The sequence below is a fragment of the Mercenaria mercenaria genome, chromosome 13, assembly GCF_021730395.1.
Source record: "Mercenaria mercenaria strain notata chromosome 13, MADL_Memer_1, whole genome shotgun sequence".
Taxonomy (NCBI): domain Eukaryota; kingdom Metazoa; phylum Mollusca; class Bivalvia; order Venerida; family Veneridae; genus Mercenaria; species Mercenaria mercenaria.
The window spans coordinates 75,029,005-75,047,714 of record NC_069373.1 but is presented as its reverse complement, the minus strand read 5'-3'; the positions used below and the strand labels follow the sequence as shown (position 1 = coordinate 75,047,714).

Sequence of the window (18,710 nt, the reverse complement as noted above, 5' to 3'; positions counted from 1 at the left end):
GTGATGCTGTTCGCAGATGATACGACAGTCTATGTAACGGTCAAATCTTACAGTACCCAAACTCTACAGGAAGACCTTTAAGCCTCGATACCTGGGAGTCTGAATGGTCCTTGGAATTCAATCCAGACAAGTGTGAAGTCCTCAGAATCAGTCGCAATTTTCGCTGCATAACATCGAATTAAAATTCTGCCAAATATCTAGGTGTAACCATCAGCAAAGACACATCATGGACCAGTCATATCAAGAACATATCCAAAGCAAAACATTCCTTCAGATTCCTTAGACAAAATGTCAAAACCCCAATTCTAATATGCTTGTCTCTGTTAAAACACTCTTACGCTAGAATGACGTCACGTTAACGTATGCTGACGTTAAAGTTTTTGTTGCGACCAAAAAGGGGCGCTTCCATATTTTATCTACTGTTTTAGATTAAGGGCATATTAGAATCAAAATAACTTTTTATAGCAAAAGAGTATTTTAACACTATATGTACACTCGGTAATTAATACGTCGTACAAATAATTTCACTCGGGCTGCACCCTCGTGCAATTATTACGCCCGACATATAACCGCCCATCGTGCATAAATAGTGTTGAAGCACTCTTCTGCTATTAATTATTTCTTAAATAAAAGAGTCAAGGAGGTTGCATATAAGACTTATGTTAGACCCCAGTTAGAGTGCTATTCCACCATATGACATCCATAGCAAAAATATCTTACCCTCAAAATAGAGCAAGTCCAAAATCAGTAGCAACATATGTTTACAGTGACTAAAGTTACACCAGTAGTGTTTCCAAAATGTTGAATGAACTAAACCGGCAAACCATAGAACAACAAGATCAATGCAGTTACAATGTTGTATAAGATCCAACACCGCCTTGTTTTTGTTGACCATAGGCAACTTAGAAGAACTAGAAACATGAACTATTTGATACCGTATTCAAAGACACACTATCACGCAAACTCCTTTTTCCCAGAAGTATACGTCTGTGAAACAGTCTCGCTGTGTCTTTGCAAGCTAGTCCCAGCTTAGAAATATTTGCTGGGCAGCTGCCACCTTTCTATCAAGAAATTCAACTTCCTGCTTTTACTTTTACCTAACCTGTAAAATAGGCTTTTACTCTATCTTTGTGATGCACATACTATCTGTATTTTTTACTGTTTTTAACAGCTGTCTCTGACAACACGCCTGCTAGTCATAATCGTAAACGATTGCTAAAAAGTAAAACATAGACACAGCTAGACATTAGTAGAAATAAAAGTATAGCGGGACAGTAAGTAGGGTAAGGAAAATATAATAGTGCTTTAAAAGATAAAACCAGTGGTAATAAAAAGTCAGATTATGGTGAAAAATGTAGCAACAGCACTGGTGCTACCTAAATGGCATATCTCTCTGGAAAAACCGGAAAATCTCCAGTGCCACAGAAGTGGTGTTATCACAATGGCAATCCCTCCTTTCACGAAAAAACTTAAGTAATTGCTTAGCTAAGTTTGTTATTTATACATCTTCAATGTTAATTTATTCCTCTATATCAGTACCGTATATGAATATTTCATATATCAAAACACAACAATTCTGAATTTTACAGGAAATGAAAAAAGAAAAGAAATAAGAAATATACTTAAGCAAATACTTAAGTTCGTTATATCGTGCTTAAATAGAAATATCATATTTGCGTGACTGAAATAATTAAGTACTGCAGACAAATACTATTAATTACATAATATAAATTAGCTATAAATACATTGTTATAGAAAAAATCAACATTAGATAACAATAACTTATGCAGTCGAACGATTTTAAAGTAACAGATTTAACTAAGTAATTACTTAAGTACTTTCGTGAAACTGGGGCCTGGTATTATGGATTCGTTTTAGGTATTTTATGTTCTATTAACACAAATATTTGCAATAATTAGAGATTAATACACAAAATATCCGGACCGGGAGATTATAATCGGCCCGAAAAATGAATAATTGCCCGAGGGCTGATTATCACCTCCCGGCCCGGCTCTGTCGTGTATTAATGTCTTTAATACATATGTTTGGTTTCACTACTCAAGGGGAGTAATTATAACTCCTGACGCTTGTTTCAATGGCTAATTAGTTTGAGGTACTTTTGTCTCAAAATTTGTGTTTAGTCGTGAGGAAAATATAAGTGAGTGCACTAAACTTGAAAGCGCACTGACCATGATGACGTTTTATGTGGCCATTGTTTTCATGCGCACGTGTTCACCGGGCGGATTATGATTATGGGTTTTCGGCGCGGGCCGATAAGTGATAATCATTGCGTGGAAGTAATAACCTATCAAAAACACATTCATTTTTGTTACTATATATAGTAACATATGTATTAATTAATGATAATCCATATTTCCTGAATGCAATATGAGTTTCGATAGCATTCATTTTGAGACATGAAGTTATTTGGAAGAAGACGGAGAAGAATCTTAGACTGCACTAAAATTAGATCCCAACATTTAAAAAATTGGTAAGTATTCTAAACAAAAGGAAGTACGGTATCATACTGAAACATACTGTACAGACAATTAAGAAATGAGTATATATTTTTTCGGTGTTAATTCGAAATGAACGACATTAACAGGATCGGCAAATCCATGAATGACGATTCATGTTTAATTTGCCGACCGTATTCTGTCGTTCATTTAGCACGAAAACCAAAATATATATATATATATATATATATATATATATATATATATATATATATATATATATATATATATATATATATATATATATATATATATATATATATATATATATATATATTTCATTTCTTATATTTACATAATGACATATTATGTTTTCAATGCAAACTATCCACACTGTGAAAACACAGGTTAGAAACAAACATTAGCAGTTAGAAAGGTAAGTCCAAACCGTAAACGTCCAAAGAGACTAGGTTATCCAAACCGACGTACACTTGTTATCCAAACCGGTGTATATCTATTATCCAAACCGTTACATTCATGTTTCTTCACTCAACGTTTTGCGTCCATTTGAATATTTATATGTCTTGTACATATCACAGTTGATGCATACTTATACAGAGATTATCATCAAGTATATTCACACACATTAAGTCATAATAGTTTGATTTTACAAGAATAAAAACGAAATTTTAGAACACCTGTCACGAAACTGCGCAAATAATATCTATGATTTTAGAAGACATATCTTAGCAACATTTATTCAGATCACAATGTCACAATGCTGGTGTGGTGATTACTTCTTTGGGCATTACCAGGGTTACTGAACACAGTTTGGTAAAAGAAATGTACAAGACTTATGAAATTTCATATCTTCAGAAACTTACATGATGTTCCATTGCTTTTTGCTTTGAGCGTCTATATTGGACTGATCGTAACACGTGGTCACCGCTGTAGTTACACCTTACAGTGTTGATTGAATGTATGCGAATGAGACCGGTTTCGATTCATAGCGGTGATAACAATTGCCGCTCTTAAAAGACATTTTCAATTATGCGATTTTCTTCACAAAAGTTGCATGGTCTGTGTGACGTAGAGACTGTATGTAGAAGTATTCCGGCGACAAAATATAAAAATTTTGAATCATTGAACAATTACTGAATAAGCATTTTCTTTTAATTGATTTGGACTCGCTAATGAAAATATTAACTATACTGTCTTCTCATTAATGATAACGTGCTGTCAATTCATACAATGCGACGTTATGACAAGATTTGCTATATTGTAAGATAACAGTGTCTACACGGTCGTCTTCATGAAGTAAAATTCGTCCAAGTCTCACCCATTGGGGTCTAAATTTCACGGGAAATAATTAACGAAAGTGACTCCAATATGGCGAATAAGTCCGAAAAATAGCAATCATCTTGTCTAAAGATTACATGTCTAGTATAGCTGAAAAAATAAATTCTTTGAGATCTCACATACGAAAAACTCTAGGAATTCACTGAACGAGTTAATACCCTTCATATGCCCATATTCAAGACTTATCATATAGCTATTTCATATAGCTGTCTTCACATTTTAACCGTCTGTATTTTTGAAATGTATTCTATAAAATACTTGTTTTTGTTTGTTTTGGGTTTAACGCCGTTTTTCAACAGTATTTCAGTCATGTAACAGCGGGCAGTTAACCTAATCAGTGTTCTTGGATTCTGTACCAGCACAAACCTGTTCTCCGCAAGTAACTGCCAACTTCCCCACATGAATTATCAGAGGCGGAGGACGATTGATTTCAGACACAATGTCTTTTATCAAATCGTCACGCAGAACATACCCCCAACCCGGGGGTCGAACTCGCGACCCCGCGATCCGTAGACCAACGCTCTCCCTACTGAGCTAAGCGGGCGGGCTATGAAATTCTTGATAACTGAATAAATATGAAATGTGTGCTATGTAAATGAGGTATAATAATGATAAGATATTTTCAGTTTTAGCTTCCTTTGTTTATGTTTCATGAAGCAATCTAGCAACTTAAACTTGACTTCTAAATTGTGGTACAAAATTGCTCTAGATATGAACTGATAAGATATGAAATAGCAGTCCAGGCCAATTACACTTATTATTTTGTAAGAACAAAAACAGATCACATAGGCACACATATTGAAATATGCGTCCAATTGCAAAAGTTTTATACCTATGGATTGTTTACTGTTTGTCGTATGCTGAAATGGATCAGCGGCGATTTGTTGCGGAAATAGACATTGAGACGAAAATGAACAACCTAGAAAACGAACTGACTGCGCTTAAAGCGCTAGTTGGTCACACTTACATCCGATGGGGAAGAACGATATGTCAACCAGTTAACGGTACCGAGCTTTTATACAGTGGTTATATGGTTGGGGACAAGTGGGACCAGTCAGGCGGAGGATCGAACAACCTCTGTATCCCGGAAGTCCCAACATGGGGACAATACGTCGATGGGTATAATGGTGGGGCTGAAATAAGAGGCACAGAAATTGAATCCGATGCCACCGTTTCCAACTTGTTGTTCGGAAAAGCTGTGGATAATCATGATGTCCCTTGCGCTGTTTGCCGATCTAACAGGGCTTCACATGTAATGATTCCAGGGAGAACTACTTGTTATCCTGGTTGGACGGAAGAATATCGTGGCTATGTTGTTGCTAGTAAGCCAACTTGGGCCTCAAACAGTGATTACATATGTTTAGACTCAATGATGGAATTCGTCGCGCATGGTGCAGGTATGTTATGTTATTCAATAATTTATAAAATCAAACGTCACTTAATTAGTAAGCGTCTGTGCCTTTAGTCACAACAATACATGTATGTAATTTAACTAGAAAACGACCATTTTTGGTTTTGATTTATTGTATAGCATACGTACTTGTAGTAAACGGATATCTTATATTTGCATAGTGTGTAATGGCGACGACTGTCTAGTTAATAATTTTCCGCTAAATAAAACATTTACATCACAAGGCGACAATCACTACAGCCTACAGCCACACATCAATTAAATTCAGCTCATATTGATAAAACTATGGTTCCGGAACCCCAAAAAGACACTTATATGCACCGTCAGTCAATTCCAATAAGTATCAAAACGTCAGTCGCTTTAATGGCGACAGAATATACTTAGGTACATTTACACTGTTATCATTTCATTTCACACATATTTTCCTTAATGTCTATGTGTTATCTTTTCAGGAAACGACAATGAGCATGTAGTACGGCCTGCAGAAGTTCGATGTGGATCGATTCCATGCCCACCATAAGTGGACGGTCGGGAATTGGCTTGTGTCGTCTGTACAAAGTAAATGATCGCCTGCAACACGCCTGATTTTCCTTGCATAATAAAACAAATTTGTTTTTGAATGCCATTTAGTTGCTTTTTCCTGATCTTCTTCTTTTCCTGAAACGTTTGTTATCTATCAAAGTACACTCCAGGTTTCAATATATGGGCTGTCTGGAAGTTAAAACTAGGCCTGGAGAGTTTAATGCTTAAGTAACTGTAAGAATTAAAGACATTCAGTCTGGCCCAGCTTATTTAGAAACATGCATAATTGTAAAGTGTTCTAACGAATTAAAAGCAATATGTTTATGTAAATCGTTACATACATATAAATTCAAAGATGCCTTAATTCCAACTTACAAGTAAAAAAAATACCAATCTCGTGCATCAAAGGTTCGTCATAGGGAATCATACGCCGTTACTATAACAAACTATGGCGTTTAACAGAACAAAATTAAAATAATTCATAGGGTATGCATCATTGAGAATTTGAATGATAATTATACGCCCGAATGGACGTATTATCTTATGACGCTGGTGTCCGTCTGTCCGTCTGTCCGTCCGTCTGTCCGTTAGCAATTTCGTGTCCGCTCTGTAACTCTTGAACCCCTTGAAGGATTTCAAGGAAACTTGACATAAATGTTCACCACACCGAGACGACGTGCAGAGCGCATGTTTTGGATGTCTCACTTCAAGGTCAAGGTCACACTTAGGAGTCAAAGGTCATATCAGTTTGTTTCGTGTCCGCTCTGTAACATTTGAACCCCTTGAAGGATTTCAAAGAAACTTGACACAAATGTTCACCACACCAAGACAACGTGCAGAGCGCATGTTCCGGACGACTCGCTTCAAGGTCAAGGTCACACTTGGAGGGTCAGAAGTCATATCAGTATGTTTCGTGTCCGCTCTGTAACTTTTGAACTGCTGGAAGGATTTCAAAGAAACTTGGCAGAAATGTTCACCACACTGAGTCGATGTGCAGAGTGCATGTTCCGGATGACTCGCTTCAAGTTCAAGGTCACACAAGGGTCAAAGGTCATATATGACTTTGCTTTGTATATTGCTCTGCATTGCTTTGCTCTTGTTTTTATTTGGCAGGTCTCTTTTTTGTTCACTTAAAATAATTTATTTTTTGAATTACTTCCCTTTTATGTTACTATAAATAGCTTATTTTGAAACAATTTTATTATTGGCCGAAGGGAAAAACCGAGACCACTTTTCTGTTGTACAACATGGATGGTACCTCTAATTTTTAGGTGTATTTTTACATACCTGTACCTGATAAGGATTTTTTTGTGGACTTTGAATATTTTTTCTGTTGACTTAGATTTGTTTTTTGAAGTTTTCCTTTTGTTGTTCTACTCCTTTTGGCTACCAGTCAAGTTCTTTAAATTTTGCTCCCATCCTATGATGTAATCCTTCGGGTGTATATTGCCCCGCTTGGCGGAGCTCTTGTTTTTATATAAATATATAGCCCAAAATGTTGTCATAAATAATAACACCCTAGTAAGAAAAGAACATCCTAGCATTAAGGCCATTGAAACTGTAAGTAAAAATGTAAATTTTAATTGTTTACATGTACCAGAGGTTAAGATGAGAAACTGCATCAAAGAAACTCAACTGTAAGAAAGCCACTGGTGTAGGTGCCATACTCACTAAAATTATAAAGGCTGGTCAAAGCAGTCTGGTTAACCCCATTAAGGAAATAGCCAATACTGTTATAGACAAAGGGCAGTTTCCAGCCAAACTAAAACAAGCAAAGGTTACTCCTATATTTAAAAAGATAACCCTTATCTAGAAAAGAATTGAAGGCCTATTAATATCATACAATTTTAATCTTAATTTTGATTCTCAGATTACAAATTTATGTAAAAATTCAACCAAACAACTTAACGTCTTACAGAGATTGAGCAAGCTTTTTTCATGAAAATACAATACTAATCATTTTTAAATCTTTTATTATGTCAATTTCTAATTAATCGCCCATTGATATGGCAATTCTGCAGTAAAATTAGGGAAGGTTAGAGACCACCAATTGTTTTCCCATACACTTCCATTGTAACATTATGGCGTGTGCGGCGTTCCATAAATCGAAACATGTATATCTAATCGCAATTTTTTAGTTCCACCAAAATATCGGACGAAAAAAAAACATATGAATAGTGATACTCTATTTAAGTAATTTTCATGTGAATAAGATGACCCCGTGTTTACATCGTTGGCATGGCAGGAGAAATTCATTTGATAAAACTTTTTTTCAATACACATAAAATGTAGTTTTTTTCAAAATGTGTCATAAAATATTGTAAAAGCAGTAAAATTCAATTTTGAAAACATAATCACGTCTTGGGTTTGTTTACATGACTCGCCAATCAGAGCGGACAAACATCACCTTATTCCCAAGTATATAACTTACCTTAGTCCCAGTCAGTTCCCTGTACTTTTTTTAATTGGTGGTTTCTGACCAGAAGATACAATTTAGAGCCCTTAGAATTGTTTTTAATGATTTTAACTCTTCTTAAGAAACTCTTCTTAGTAAAGTAAATCTTACAACACTACACTTAAGTTGACTACGTACCAGGGTCATTGATACTTTTAAATGTATACATAACTTAACTCATCAGTATTTACAGTAAAATCTTTTATTTATGATTTCTGTTAGAGATGCCACAAGTCGGAACAACAAAATACGGCAAGAACCCCGTCATGTTTGCAGCAGACAGAGTGTTGAAAAGCCTGTCAAATCTTTAATGACATGCGCACCATAGATAAGTATATAGATTGTGCCAGGCTGAACCGTACCTGGACTTGCCCTGCATGTAAATGTTCTATGTGCCACTGATTTCTGCTTAATGTTGCTGTCCTGCTTGCATTATCAGTTTTGTCATTTCTTTTAGTTACCTTTTATGTTTTCTTTTGCTTGTAGCAGTGTCTGTGTATTACTAGTTGCTGTAGTTCAGCATGTTACCCTCATGATGTTTTACACTTTGCTTTTTATGTGCTGATTATTTAATTAATTCTATATCATTGTTTTTACAGTTGCTTTACCCTTGTTTTATTTATACTAAGTTTGTAGGAAAATAGCTCTTGAGCTAATGTTATTTTGTTATTTGGCATCTAGCGGAAAATAAAGCTTTTTGTATCTTGTATCTTGTCGTCATTGCTGTAGTTAAACTGGTGCCAGCAAATCAATGCAGAAAAAAACTTACTCTTGGCCATAGAATTTAAGCAGACGTAAGCCTCTGCTGGTCACAAGTTGTCCAAAAATAAATAGTGCTAATCTTTCTCCCTTTCCTCGTGCCCTTTCTAAACAGCATCGCGTTTTCTTTTACTCTACCGCATTTTAGTATGTATAGCATTCTGTCGAAATCGGCATGTTCCTATCGCATACAATCTGGATAAGTGTGAGGTATTGAGGACTACTCGAAAGAAAAAGCCCATCATCTACAATTATACACTCCATAATATACATTTGTAGCACTAAAAACTACAGGGAAGCTGCCAGATACCTGGGTGTCTAACTAAATAAAGATCTCAGTTGGTCAAAACATATTGATAACATCACAAGCAATTCACTTAGATCCATCAAAAGAAATGTCAAAATAAACAGAAAAGTAAAAGAAACAGCTTACAATCCCTATGTCCGCCTACAGCTTGAATACTGTTCATCTATATAGCACCCTTGGCAAAAATCCCTCACATGTTGGACGACCTGTGGTTTTCCTCTTTTTTTCTTCTTTTTTTAACAGTCTGTCCCTGACAAGCGCCTCGCGGTTATAATCAGTATTTACTGTTGGGCAGTACACCGTAGATGTAGATGCTATAGGTAAAACTGGCGGCGTAAGAATTTAATGTCTCGAAAAGAGTAATAATAATAATAATAATAACGACTTTATTTTATGAGGCTAACACATTTGGATTACCCAATCTTCCATGTGGGCCTCCAGATACTTGATATGTTACAATATTTACAAAGGATGTATATACAATGAGAAATGCAGTAACACAGAACAATATTGAAAGGTATTAAGAAAGATATAACATAGAATAGAACTATTTCAAAGACAACTCTACAGTAAAGCACTATCATTCAGTTCCACCAGAGAACTTCCAGGTTAAATACATCTTCTTAAATGAAGTTAAGTTTTCTGCTGTTCGCACCTGAATTGGAATATTGTTCCAAATCTTCGGCCCAGCATATGCCAGGGACTTCCTAAAGAATTCAAGTTTGGGCTTAGGTAAATACAGTAGTTGGTTTGTTGTTGATCTAAGAGCTGTATTGGTACTTCTTCTAAATTTATCTGTCATATATTGTGGGCTTAAGTTATTAATAGATTTGTATACCAAAATTGCTTTTTTATATTCTACTCTGTCAGGGAAAGTCATCCATTTTAATTGAGTGAACAGTTCTTCAGATGGAGCATCAAATGATTTATCAAGAATAATACGTGCAGCCCTTTTTTGAAATTTTATCATTCTGTTCTGAAGTTCTGAGCTACAGGAGCCCCATATTGTACAGCAGTAATCAAACTGTGGAAGAATGTACGCATTGTAAAATAGCTTTCTTGAGTGCAGATTTAGACAGTATTTGATACGCATTAAAAGATATAAAAGGGAGTTGCATTTCTTAAGTGTTTGGTCAACATGTTTTTTCCAGTTCAAGTTCTCGTCTACATGGACGCCTAATAATTTTTCTTCAGTTGAGTGACTCAAAGCCTGATTGCTTAAGAAAATTGTTGATTCATTAGTCTGATTTAAATATTTTTGTACATGATGTGATTTAGATGAAGAGAGATACATTACTTTAGTTTTCTGAACATTTGGAATCATCGCATTTTGTTTGCACCATGTTTCAGTAATATTTATTTGAGACTGAAGTGAATTCTTGATTTCATTGATTGTTTTACCAAAAGCTGATATTGTTGTACCATCAGCAAACATATCGATTTGTGCATTATCATTGATATGGAAAGGAAGATCATTTATGTAAATTATGAAAAGTAAGGGTCCTAGAACTGAGCCTTGTGGCACACCTGCACATATTTCTTGTGCTTCTGATAAATGACCTGACATAATAACTTTCTGGTATCTGCTAGTGAGATAAGAGGAAACCCATTTGAGGGATTTAGAACAAAATTGATAGCATTCAAGTTTCTTAAGCAGAAGTTCATGATTAATAAGGTCAAATGCCATTGTCTCGAAAAGAGTAATTGAACGAAGCGAAAAGGAGTAAATTCAGTAGGTCGTATTTAACGAACTGTAGTTTTCTTATATAAAAGTTAACACTCCCTTTTCTTTTTGTTTTACTAAAGTAGCGATATAGTTCTTTATGGGTGATATAAGCCTCTGAAAATCTGATATGCTGGAAAATGTCGAAAAACTGTTATAAAGTAAGTGTATTTTATAGGACTGATTACACCAAACAGGAAGTGACTACTCAGTGTTATGTGAAGTAGTCCAAAAGGTAGTTCCATGCTGTTGAAATCTGGTATAATGAGTGATACGAGGATGTGGCAGTTATTTTTTTGGTTTAGTTTTATTGCTAATTGTATTGAGAAAAGATCTAGACCATTTTCATCGTGAATTTGGAAGTTTTAGTTTTATTCATAGAGAACATGTCTACATGCGCTTAATTGCTCAATGGCTATTTTCATGGGCGCATTTTCAGGGGGTGATGTTTTTCAGAACATATTATTTTTCTTATGTAACATAACATGTCAATATTTTTCTACTTTTGATAAGAAGACATGTCATACTAAAGGACCATATATGGTTTTGATATCATTGAAGGGGCCTCCTTGGCCGAGTGGTTAACGTGGCTGACTTAGAATCACTTGCCATTCACCGATGTTGGTTCGAGCCTCAATCGGGGCATTGAATTCTTCACTTGAGGAAGCCATCCGGCTGGCATACGAAAGGTCGGTGGTTCTACCCAGGTACCCGCTCGTGATGAAATAGTGCACTGAGGGGCAACTGGGGTCTTCCTCCACTATCAAAGCTGGAAAGCCGCCATATGACCTTTAATTGTCCTCGGACCTTGACTTTTCCTTTCCTACATAAATGATCTGCCTGAAAGTGAGGCTGTTCGCAGATGATATGATAGTCTACTAAGTATGTTACGGTCAAATCCAACAGTGATGTCCAAGTTCTACAGGAAGACATTTTAAGTCTCGCAACATGGGAGTCTGATTGGTCCATGGAATTCAGTCCAGACAAGTGTGAAGTCCCAAGAATCAGTCGCCAAAGAAACCCTGTAATCTACCCTAATAAGCTGCAAGACATCGAGTTAAAATCGGCCGATTCTGCCAAATATCTAGGTGTACCCATCAGCAAAGACATATCATGGACCAATCTTATCAACAAAATAACATCCAAAGCAAAAAAGTACCTAAGATTCCTCAAACGAAATGTCAAAACCCCAAATAAAAGAGTCAAAGAGGTTGCATATAAAACTTATGTTAGACCCAGTTAGAGTACTGTTCCACCATATGGCATCCGTGGCAAAAATACCTAACCCTCAAAATAGAGCAAGTTCAAAGATCTGCAGCAAGATATGTTTATAATGACTACAGTTACACCAGTAGTGTTTCCAAAATGTTAAACGAACTAAACTGGTAAACCCTAGAACAACGCCGTAAGATCAGTGCAGTTACAATATGTTGTATAAGATCCAACGCCATCTTTTTGTTTTTGTTGACCACAGTCACCTTAGAAGAATTAGAAATCTGAAGTATTTGATACCATATTCAAAGACACACTATCACGCAAACTCCTTTTTCCCCAGAAGTATACGTCTGTGGAACAGTCTAGAGCTCCCTGTGTCTTTGCAAGCTTAGAAATATTTGCTGGGCAGTTACCACCCTTCTATAATTCAACTTCCTGCTTTTACTTTTAACTTGGCCTGGAAAATAATTCTTTTACTTTATCTTTGTGACGCACATAATCTCTGTGCTTTTACTATTTTTAACCAAAGAACTATAAAAATATATTATACTTCTTTGTTTTAACAGATATCCCTGACAACGCGCCTGCTAGTCATAATTGTGAACGATTGCTAAGCAGTAAAACATAGACAATTGTGTCGGTACAACATTAAACACAACACTAAAAAAATATCATTGAAATGCTTTAAAGTACTGAAAATGAGGAATCAAGATTCCATTGTTTATTGGTTAAAGGTCAGTAATTCAAATCCTTCTTTGTTTCATATAAAAAAACGACAACTTCATGTCGTCTTTACGTATCTTTAGAGAACATCACTTTTTCCTACACCAATTTTTCATGAAAGTTCTATCACAAATTAACGAAAAAATGAAAAGAAAATATGGGGTTGAATAGTTCCTAGTGAAATGCCAGTCAGTTGTGGTCTGCTACCCTAAAAATGGCGCATATTTGCTCTCCTCCGCGCAATAAACACCTACTTCCGGTTTCGATCTGCATAACTTGCCATGTGGGTTGTATGAACATGAAAACCGTCTCATTTTATGCAGAATGTATTCTAGTAGCGAAAACGTGTGATTAAAGCACTCGTTCTACACGAATTTGCGCAGAAAATGGGAAAATTAGGATCTATTTATTATGGACTTCTTTCGACTACACCACGGAAGCACATTTTCGACCGAATTACTGACCTAATTCCTATAAGAAATGTTTCTTATCAAATTTCACACCATTTTCATCTCTATTTCCAAGAACGATGTAATACCAAACATACTGCCAAGTTTCATCGCGAAATTTTGAGATTTTGGAGAAATATAGACATTTAATAGGAGCCACCCCCTACCTATTTACAGGGCTAAATTTTGGCCTTATGGACCTTTCGGTTGTATATGTTGGTAAAAGTTCCACCTTTTTGCATCATTTTTCACTGGCATTCTGAAATAGCATTCATTCCGTCATAAATAGGACCCAGAAGGATGCACTTTGTGCATTTTCTGACACTCTGGAGACAACGTATTGGCTTTTAAATCCCAGAAAGCGCTGCTGAAATAGGCGCATCTACATCAAATAAGGTCAAAATTCAAAAATTTTCAAATTTCATTATTTTTTTGCATTGGAAACACACTTTTATATCATATACAACCGATTTATGGCTATAAAGACTAATTACGATGTGTTTCGAGAATTGTCTTATTTCAGCTCTTATAGGTTAAAGGTCAGTAATTCAAATCCTTCTTTGTTTCATATAAAAAACGACAACTTCATGTCGTCTTTACGTATATTTAGAGAACATCCTTTTTTCCTACACCAATTTTTCATGAAAGTTCTATCACAAATTAACGAAAACATGAAAAGAAAATATGGGGTTGAATAGTTCCTAGTGAAATGCCAGTCAGTTGTGGTCTGCTACCCTAAAAATGGCGCATATTTGCTCTCCTCCGCGCAATAAACACCTACTTCCGGTTCCGATCTGCATAACTTGCCATGTGGGTTGTATGAACATGAAAACCGTCTCATTTCATGCAGAATGTATTCTAGTAGCGAAAGAGTGCGATTAAAGCACTCGTTCTACACGAATTTGCGCAGAAAATGAGAAAATTAGGATCTATTTATTATGGACTTCTTTCGACTACACCACGGAAGCACATTTTCGACCGAATTACTGACCTTATTCCTAAAAGTTCCTTCTCAAGAGAAGGAACAGTTATGGTGAACATGTCACACTTGACTGAGCATGTAATGGATGCAAGGGTATCATCAAAGGAATCCGATTTCCCGTAGGGCGCCGCCATCTTGGACTCATGCATATTCATTACAAATAGCCTCTAGCCCAATATGTGTTTTCGCATAATCAATCTTTATTTCAGTCTTTATAGTGCAATATAACTGCTAAAATAACAGAACAACAAGACACAATAATAAAGTTTAAATCATGTAACTCCTCAACTGAATATATTATAGTAAAGATTCGAGATTAATGAAAGCTTCTAAAGTTTCGGATCTGAAGATGCTTTCTTTTGCGTGCTTGTTTTTAATCTTCCTGATTTGTTTTTCGAATCGTAAATGCATGTATTAAATTTCTTTGTATTAAGTGTGCAGGTACTCGCTGGTGTAGTCGCGTGATGAAAATATCCGGAACACAGACTGCAAGACAAATGCTTCCAAATAGCAGAATATGTACTGCACTTGCTTATATTAAAAAAACAATTTTGGGTTATGATAAAACTGTTAATACATAGATTAGTTCTTAATTAAGTTTGCACCAATAATGACAGCACATATTTTTCTCCTTGCATTATTAAACGTTTGTAACATTATGCTAAAACAATATCCCTTAAAAAGAATATTTTATATGCTCTAGAAGGAACCTTTTGGTAAGCTAAATCTTGTATGAAATAAAGAAGGAACTGAATTGGTAGAATGTAACCAAAAGAACACTGCCGGATTTAGTGGTGTTCAGCCTTTATAATCTCCCTTTAATATTCTTTCGACGCACATGCGCAAAGTAGGAAAACAACCGCCATCATTTGAAAGCGAGAAACTTGATCAGACTTGATCAAAATATTGACATCCGATCAATTTTAAGAGAAAATGACAAGTGCTTTGGTAAGAATAACTAGATAGACATAATGTACTAGTTTCCAAATATGATCTTATATACCACATATGCACAGTTCCTTACTCAGTCGCCGGAAGAATGTTACTGCCTTTCCCAGGCTGGTAACACCGATCGGGCCTACGATATAAAAAGTGATATTTCTTGAAAAATAATGAAGATGTTTCTTTCAAACTTGGTCCATTTATTAAGCATAACATAAGATGCATATCAAGATAGAAGTAACTTTGTTGCCTTCAGTTTTGTTAGAATTACTTCCCTTTTTCAGATTTTTATGATGCATAATTTTTGAAGTCCAGAAAAGTTATGTTTTAATGCAATGTTTAAAACAGAAAAGGTTCTGTGGCTTTCTGTTTCTCCAAACATGTGCGCCAATACCTTTGTTCTATATATTTAGGGTCAGCATGCCCATTCACGCACTGCAGTACATGAATCACGTACAAAATATCAAATGCACGCATAAAAATCACTTGTTGGGGGTACATGCACGCAGAGATTCGGAACTCCAGTTCAGCTGCAAAATCGCTGTTTATTTCATCGCGCACTTGCCAATTGTTTGGTATGGTCTAAAACGCAGATCCGGTCCACGAACGTTATAATTTCGTTTCCATCACCGAATTCTCGGCGTAATTGTCAGCTGTATAGAGGGGTTTGGTAAATGTTTTAGTCGGACGTCACACGGGTCGTGTGCAAAAAAAGAATGGATACGAAACGCAAAAACGCATTTTAGCTTTAATAAACTCAGCAAAAGGTTAACAGTATTTTATTTTTCGATATTTAACTGCAATTTTGATACACATTGCATATCTGTAATAGTTTGGGCATTTATTATTGATGGACGAATTTTACCAGTCTTCAGTTGACTGTATGTTATTTCGGACGAATCGTGTTCCGTTCACGAAATTGGGAATACATGAACCTTGCTGAAAACTTATTTATATATAGGGAGGGGTCTTTTGATTCAGAATTTCCTATCTTAACTTTGGAAAAACATTTTACATTTTCTAAAATTATCTCATCTGTTATACCCCACCCACGAGTTCTGTATAAAAAAAAAAAAAACAACAACAAAAAAAAACATGTAATATACAAATTTCAGTAGTTAAATAGAAAATTTTCAGATCTGCCATGTAGTGTACCCCCAAAATTTGAAGTGTACCCCTATTTTGCAAAAGCAGGGGGTACATGTACCCTCAACTTTAAAAATGAGTGGGCATGCTGTAGGGTTAATACTTCGTTTCTAGTGCAGATGTATGAGCAATTTTTTTAGAACTAACATTTTTCTATAATGTTGTAATGAAAGCAGAGTAAAATGTATACATTCATGTACTAGCGCAATAATTTGGAGCATTAGAAAGCCATTGAACCCTTTTTTGTTTTGAACTTAGCATAAGAACATATTTTTTTGGACTTCAATGATCATGCGTCATAAAAATCTGAAAAGAGGAAATAATTCTACCAAAACTGAAGGCAACCAAGTTATTTTTATTCTAATTTGTATCAGTTGTTATGCTTAATAAATGGACCAAGTTTGAAAGAAATAACTTCATTAGTTTTCAAGAAATATTTCTTTTTATGTCGTAAGCCCGATCGAGCAATGTTACCAGCCTGTTTCCCATCATTAAGTTGATTAACCATTAATTCTACATAAGAATGACAAAATAGCAACTGCTAGGCACCAAAAAAATAACTTCTTTGCTTTTATGTATATGTGTACTTTATATGTTCTTGAAACTATCCGTAATATGAATCTAGTTGCCGTTGATCCTGATCAGAAATAGTGTTTCAGATAATTTACTCTAAATGAAATTGGTGTTTTAAACCTGTAAGATACGTTACTGCTCTACTTAAGTATGTTTTATATACATATAGAAAGGAAGGTACCTATTTACAGAGCACAATATCTTGTCATTCATATCTATATAGTATTTTCTTTACCCATAGGTACTGATTTAAACTTTGCTTCTACTGAAAATATTTTTTAGAAACGTTTGTTGCAGATATTATTTCAAAACAGTAGACATATTTACAGTTAAATTTATTACTGACTTAACAGTTAAACACAAGCTAAATTTCTGACATCAGCTGAACTTGAAACACCCAAATTATCTCATAATAAAACCAGTATGTTCAAGTTTAACGATAATTTTAACACAAATAAGCTTAACTGGAACACGAGTTAATTCTAAACTAAAGATATAAAATGTAACGTATCTTGCCTTGTATTCGAACATTGTACTGACAAGTCAAAAACAGTTAAATCTCAACACCTGATTAACGTCAAAGCAAATGTCATCTGCCGGAGCCCTAATTACTTATACTCAGACCGCAGATATACTGGAAAACAGAAACACTCATTGGTAACGTATCTTGTTTACGCTAGTTGCGGTCAGCAAATTTTGTTTTCAATAACATTAACTGCTTTTTTGTCTAAGCGAAATGATCTCCCAAAACGTCCAACTGGCACGGGTTCATTTACGGCGACTAGAATATCAGCAAAGGAGACCCACAATTCGTCTATAGGGCGTGGCCATTTGTACAAAACGCCATCTCTTGATTTAGTTTCTGCCATGAAACTAAGGTGTGCCTCCTCCCCGTCGGTGTCCAACACTTTGGCCAAGTACCACTTCCCATTGTATGTTGCGGCCACAAATGTCCCAACTTCGGGACGCTCGATTTCTGAAAAACACAGACAAATGCACACTGATGTGTGTCAGTTTGCGAAAACATGATTATTGAGCTGTAAACAATACAGATCCGGATCAGCCGCCGCTTTTCTAGGTCTACACAGTTTGCAGCATAATAACTGTGGTTATTAACAATCAAGTACTTTTGTGACTTTTGACACTTTGTTTCAGAGAATGATTATGAAATAATAAGGTATATTATAAGAATAAAAATATAAATATAGATACTTAGATGTCGACTATTGTTGCCTAAATCTGATTAGAGCATGTTTGCAATTATTACTATGGTCATATACAACTAAAAAGGGGTATAATACCTTTCTCGGAATTATCGCCTTCACGTTTGTTACCGTAGATCTGGTGAACCTTCCACGCATCGCAGATGTCTCCTTTGATACAGGAATGGCAGACACATGAGAGATCTTTGACATATACGGAATCTTCGTCACGTGGAGTCACTGCATGTATTCGCATCGTCCCTGGCACTGATTGAATTGTCCTCTTGTTTAATAGCTCCTCCGCAAGATTGTATTCATCTTGCGAGTAGAACATGTAGCTAATACTCTTTTCATTAGCCTTTGCCCATTCAAAAAAGTCCTGAGCATCCTGAATGGAAACCTTTTCTTGTTTTACAGCCACAGAAGCCTGACGCTTGGCAGATCCTCCTATGCCATCACACGGACCTTTTCCGTGGCCGCTTTCGA

At 35.7% G+C, this 18,710-nt stretch overlaps 2 protein-coding genes across 3 annotated transcripts in view; both read left to right on the top strand.

The window, feature by feature from the left end:
• The first annotated feature begins 4,570 nt into the window (after positions 1-4,570).
• Positions 4,571-5,840, top strand: LOC128548047 (short-chain collagen C4-like). Its single transcript, XM_053522348.1, has 2 exons — positions 4,571-5,212; positions 5,679-5,840. The coding sequence occupies exons 1-2, from the start codon at positions 4,621-4,623 to the stop codon at positions 5,744-5,746; spliced, it is 660 nt and encodes a 219-aa protein (XP_053378323.1). The 5' UTR covers positions 4,571-4,620; the 3' UTR covers positions 5,747-5,840.
• A 9,368-nt stretch (positions 5,841-15,208) lies between these two features.
• LOC123529967 (POC1 centriolar protein homolog A-like) overlaps positions 15,209-18,710 on the top strand; it is a 36,808-nt gene continuing 33,306 nt past the window's right edge. For both annotated transcript variants that reach the window (XM_053522343.1, XM_053522342.1), the window contains exon 1: positions 15,209-15,309. In XM_053522343.1, the coding sequence (XP_053378318.1) occupies positions 15,295-15,309 (15 nt within the window). In that variant the 5' untranslated portion in view covers positions 15,209-15,294. The remainder of the gene's footprint in view (positions 15,310-18,710) is intronic.

Coding starts and splice junctions, on each gene's coding strand:
- LOC128548047 (XM_053522348.1), top strand. CDS start 4,621: ATGCGTCCAATTGCAAAAGTTTTATACCTATGGATTGTTTACTGTTTG. Junction 5,213..5,678: donor ATTCGTCGCGCATGGTGCAG/GTATGTTATGTT, acceptor TTATCTTTTCAG/GAAACGACAATGAGCATGTA.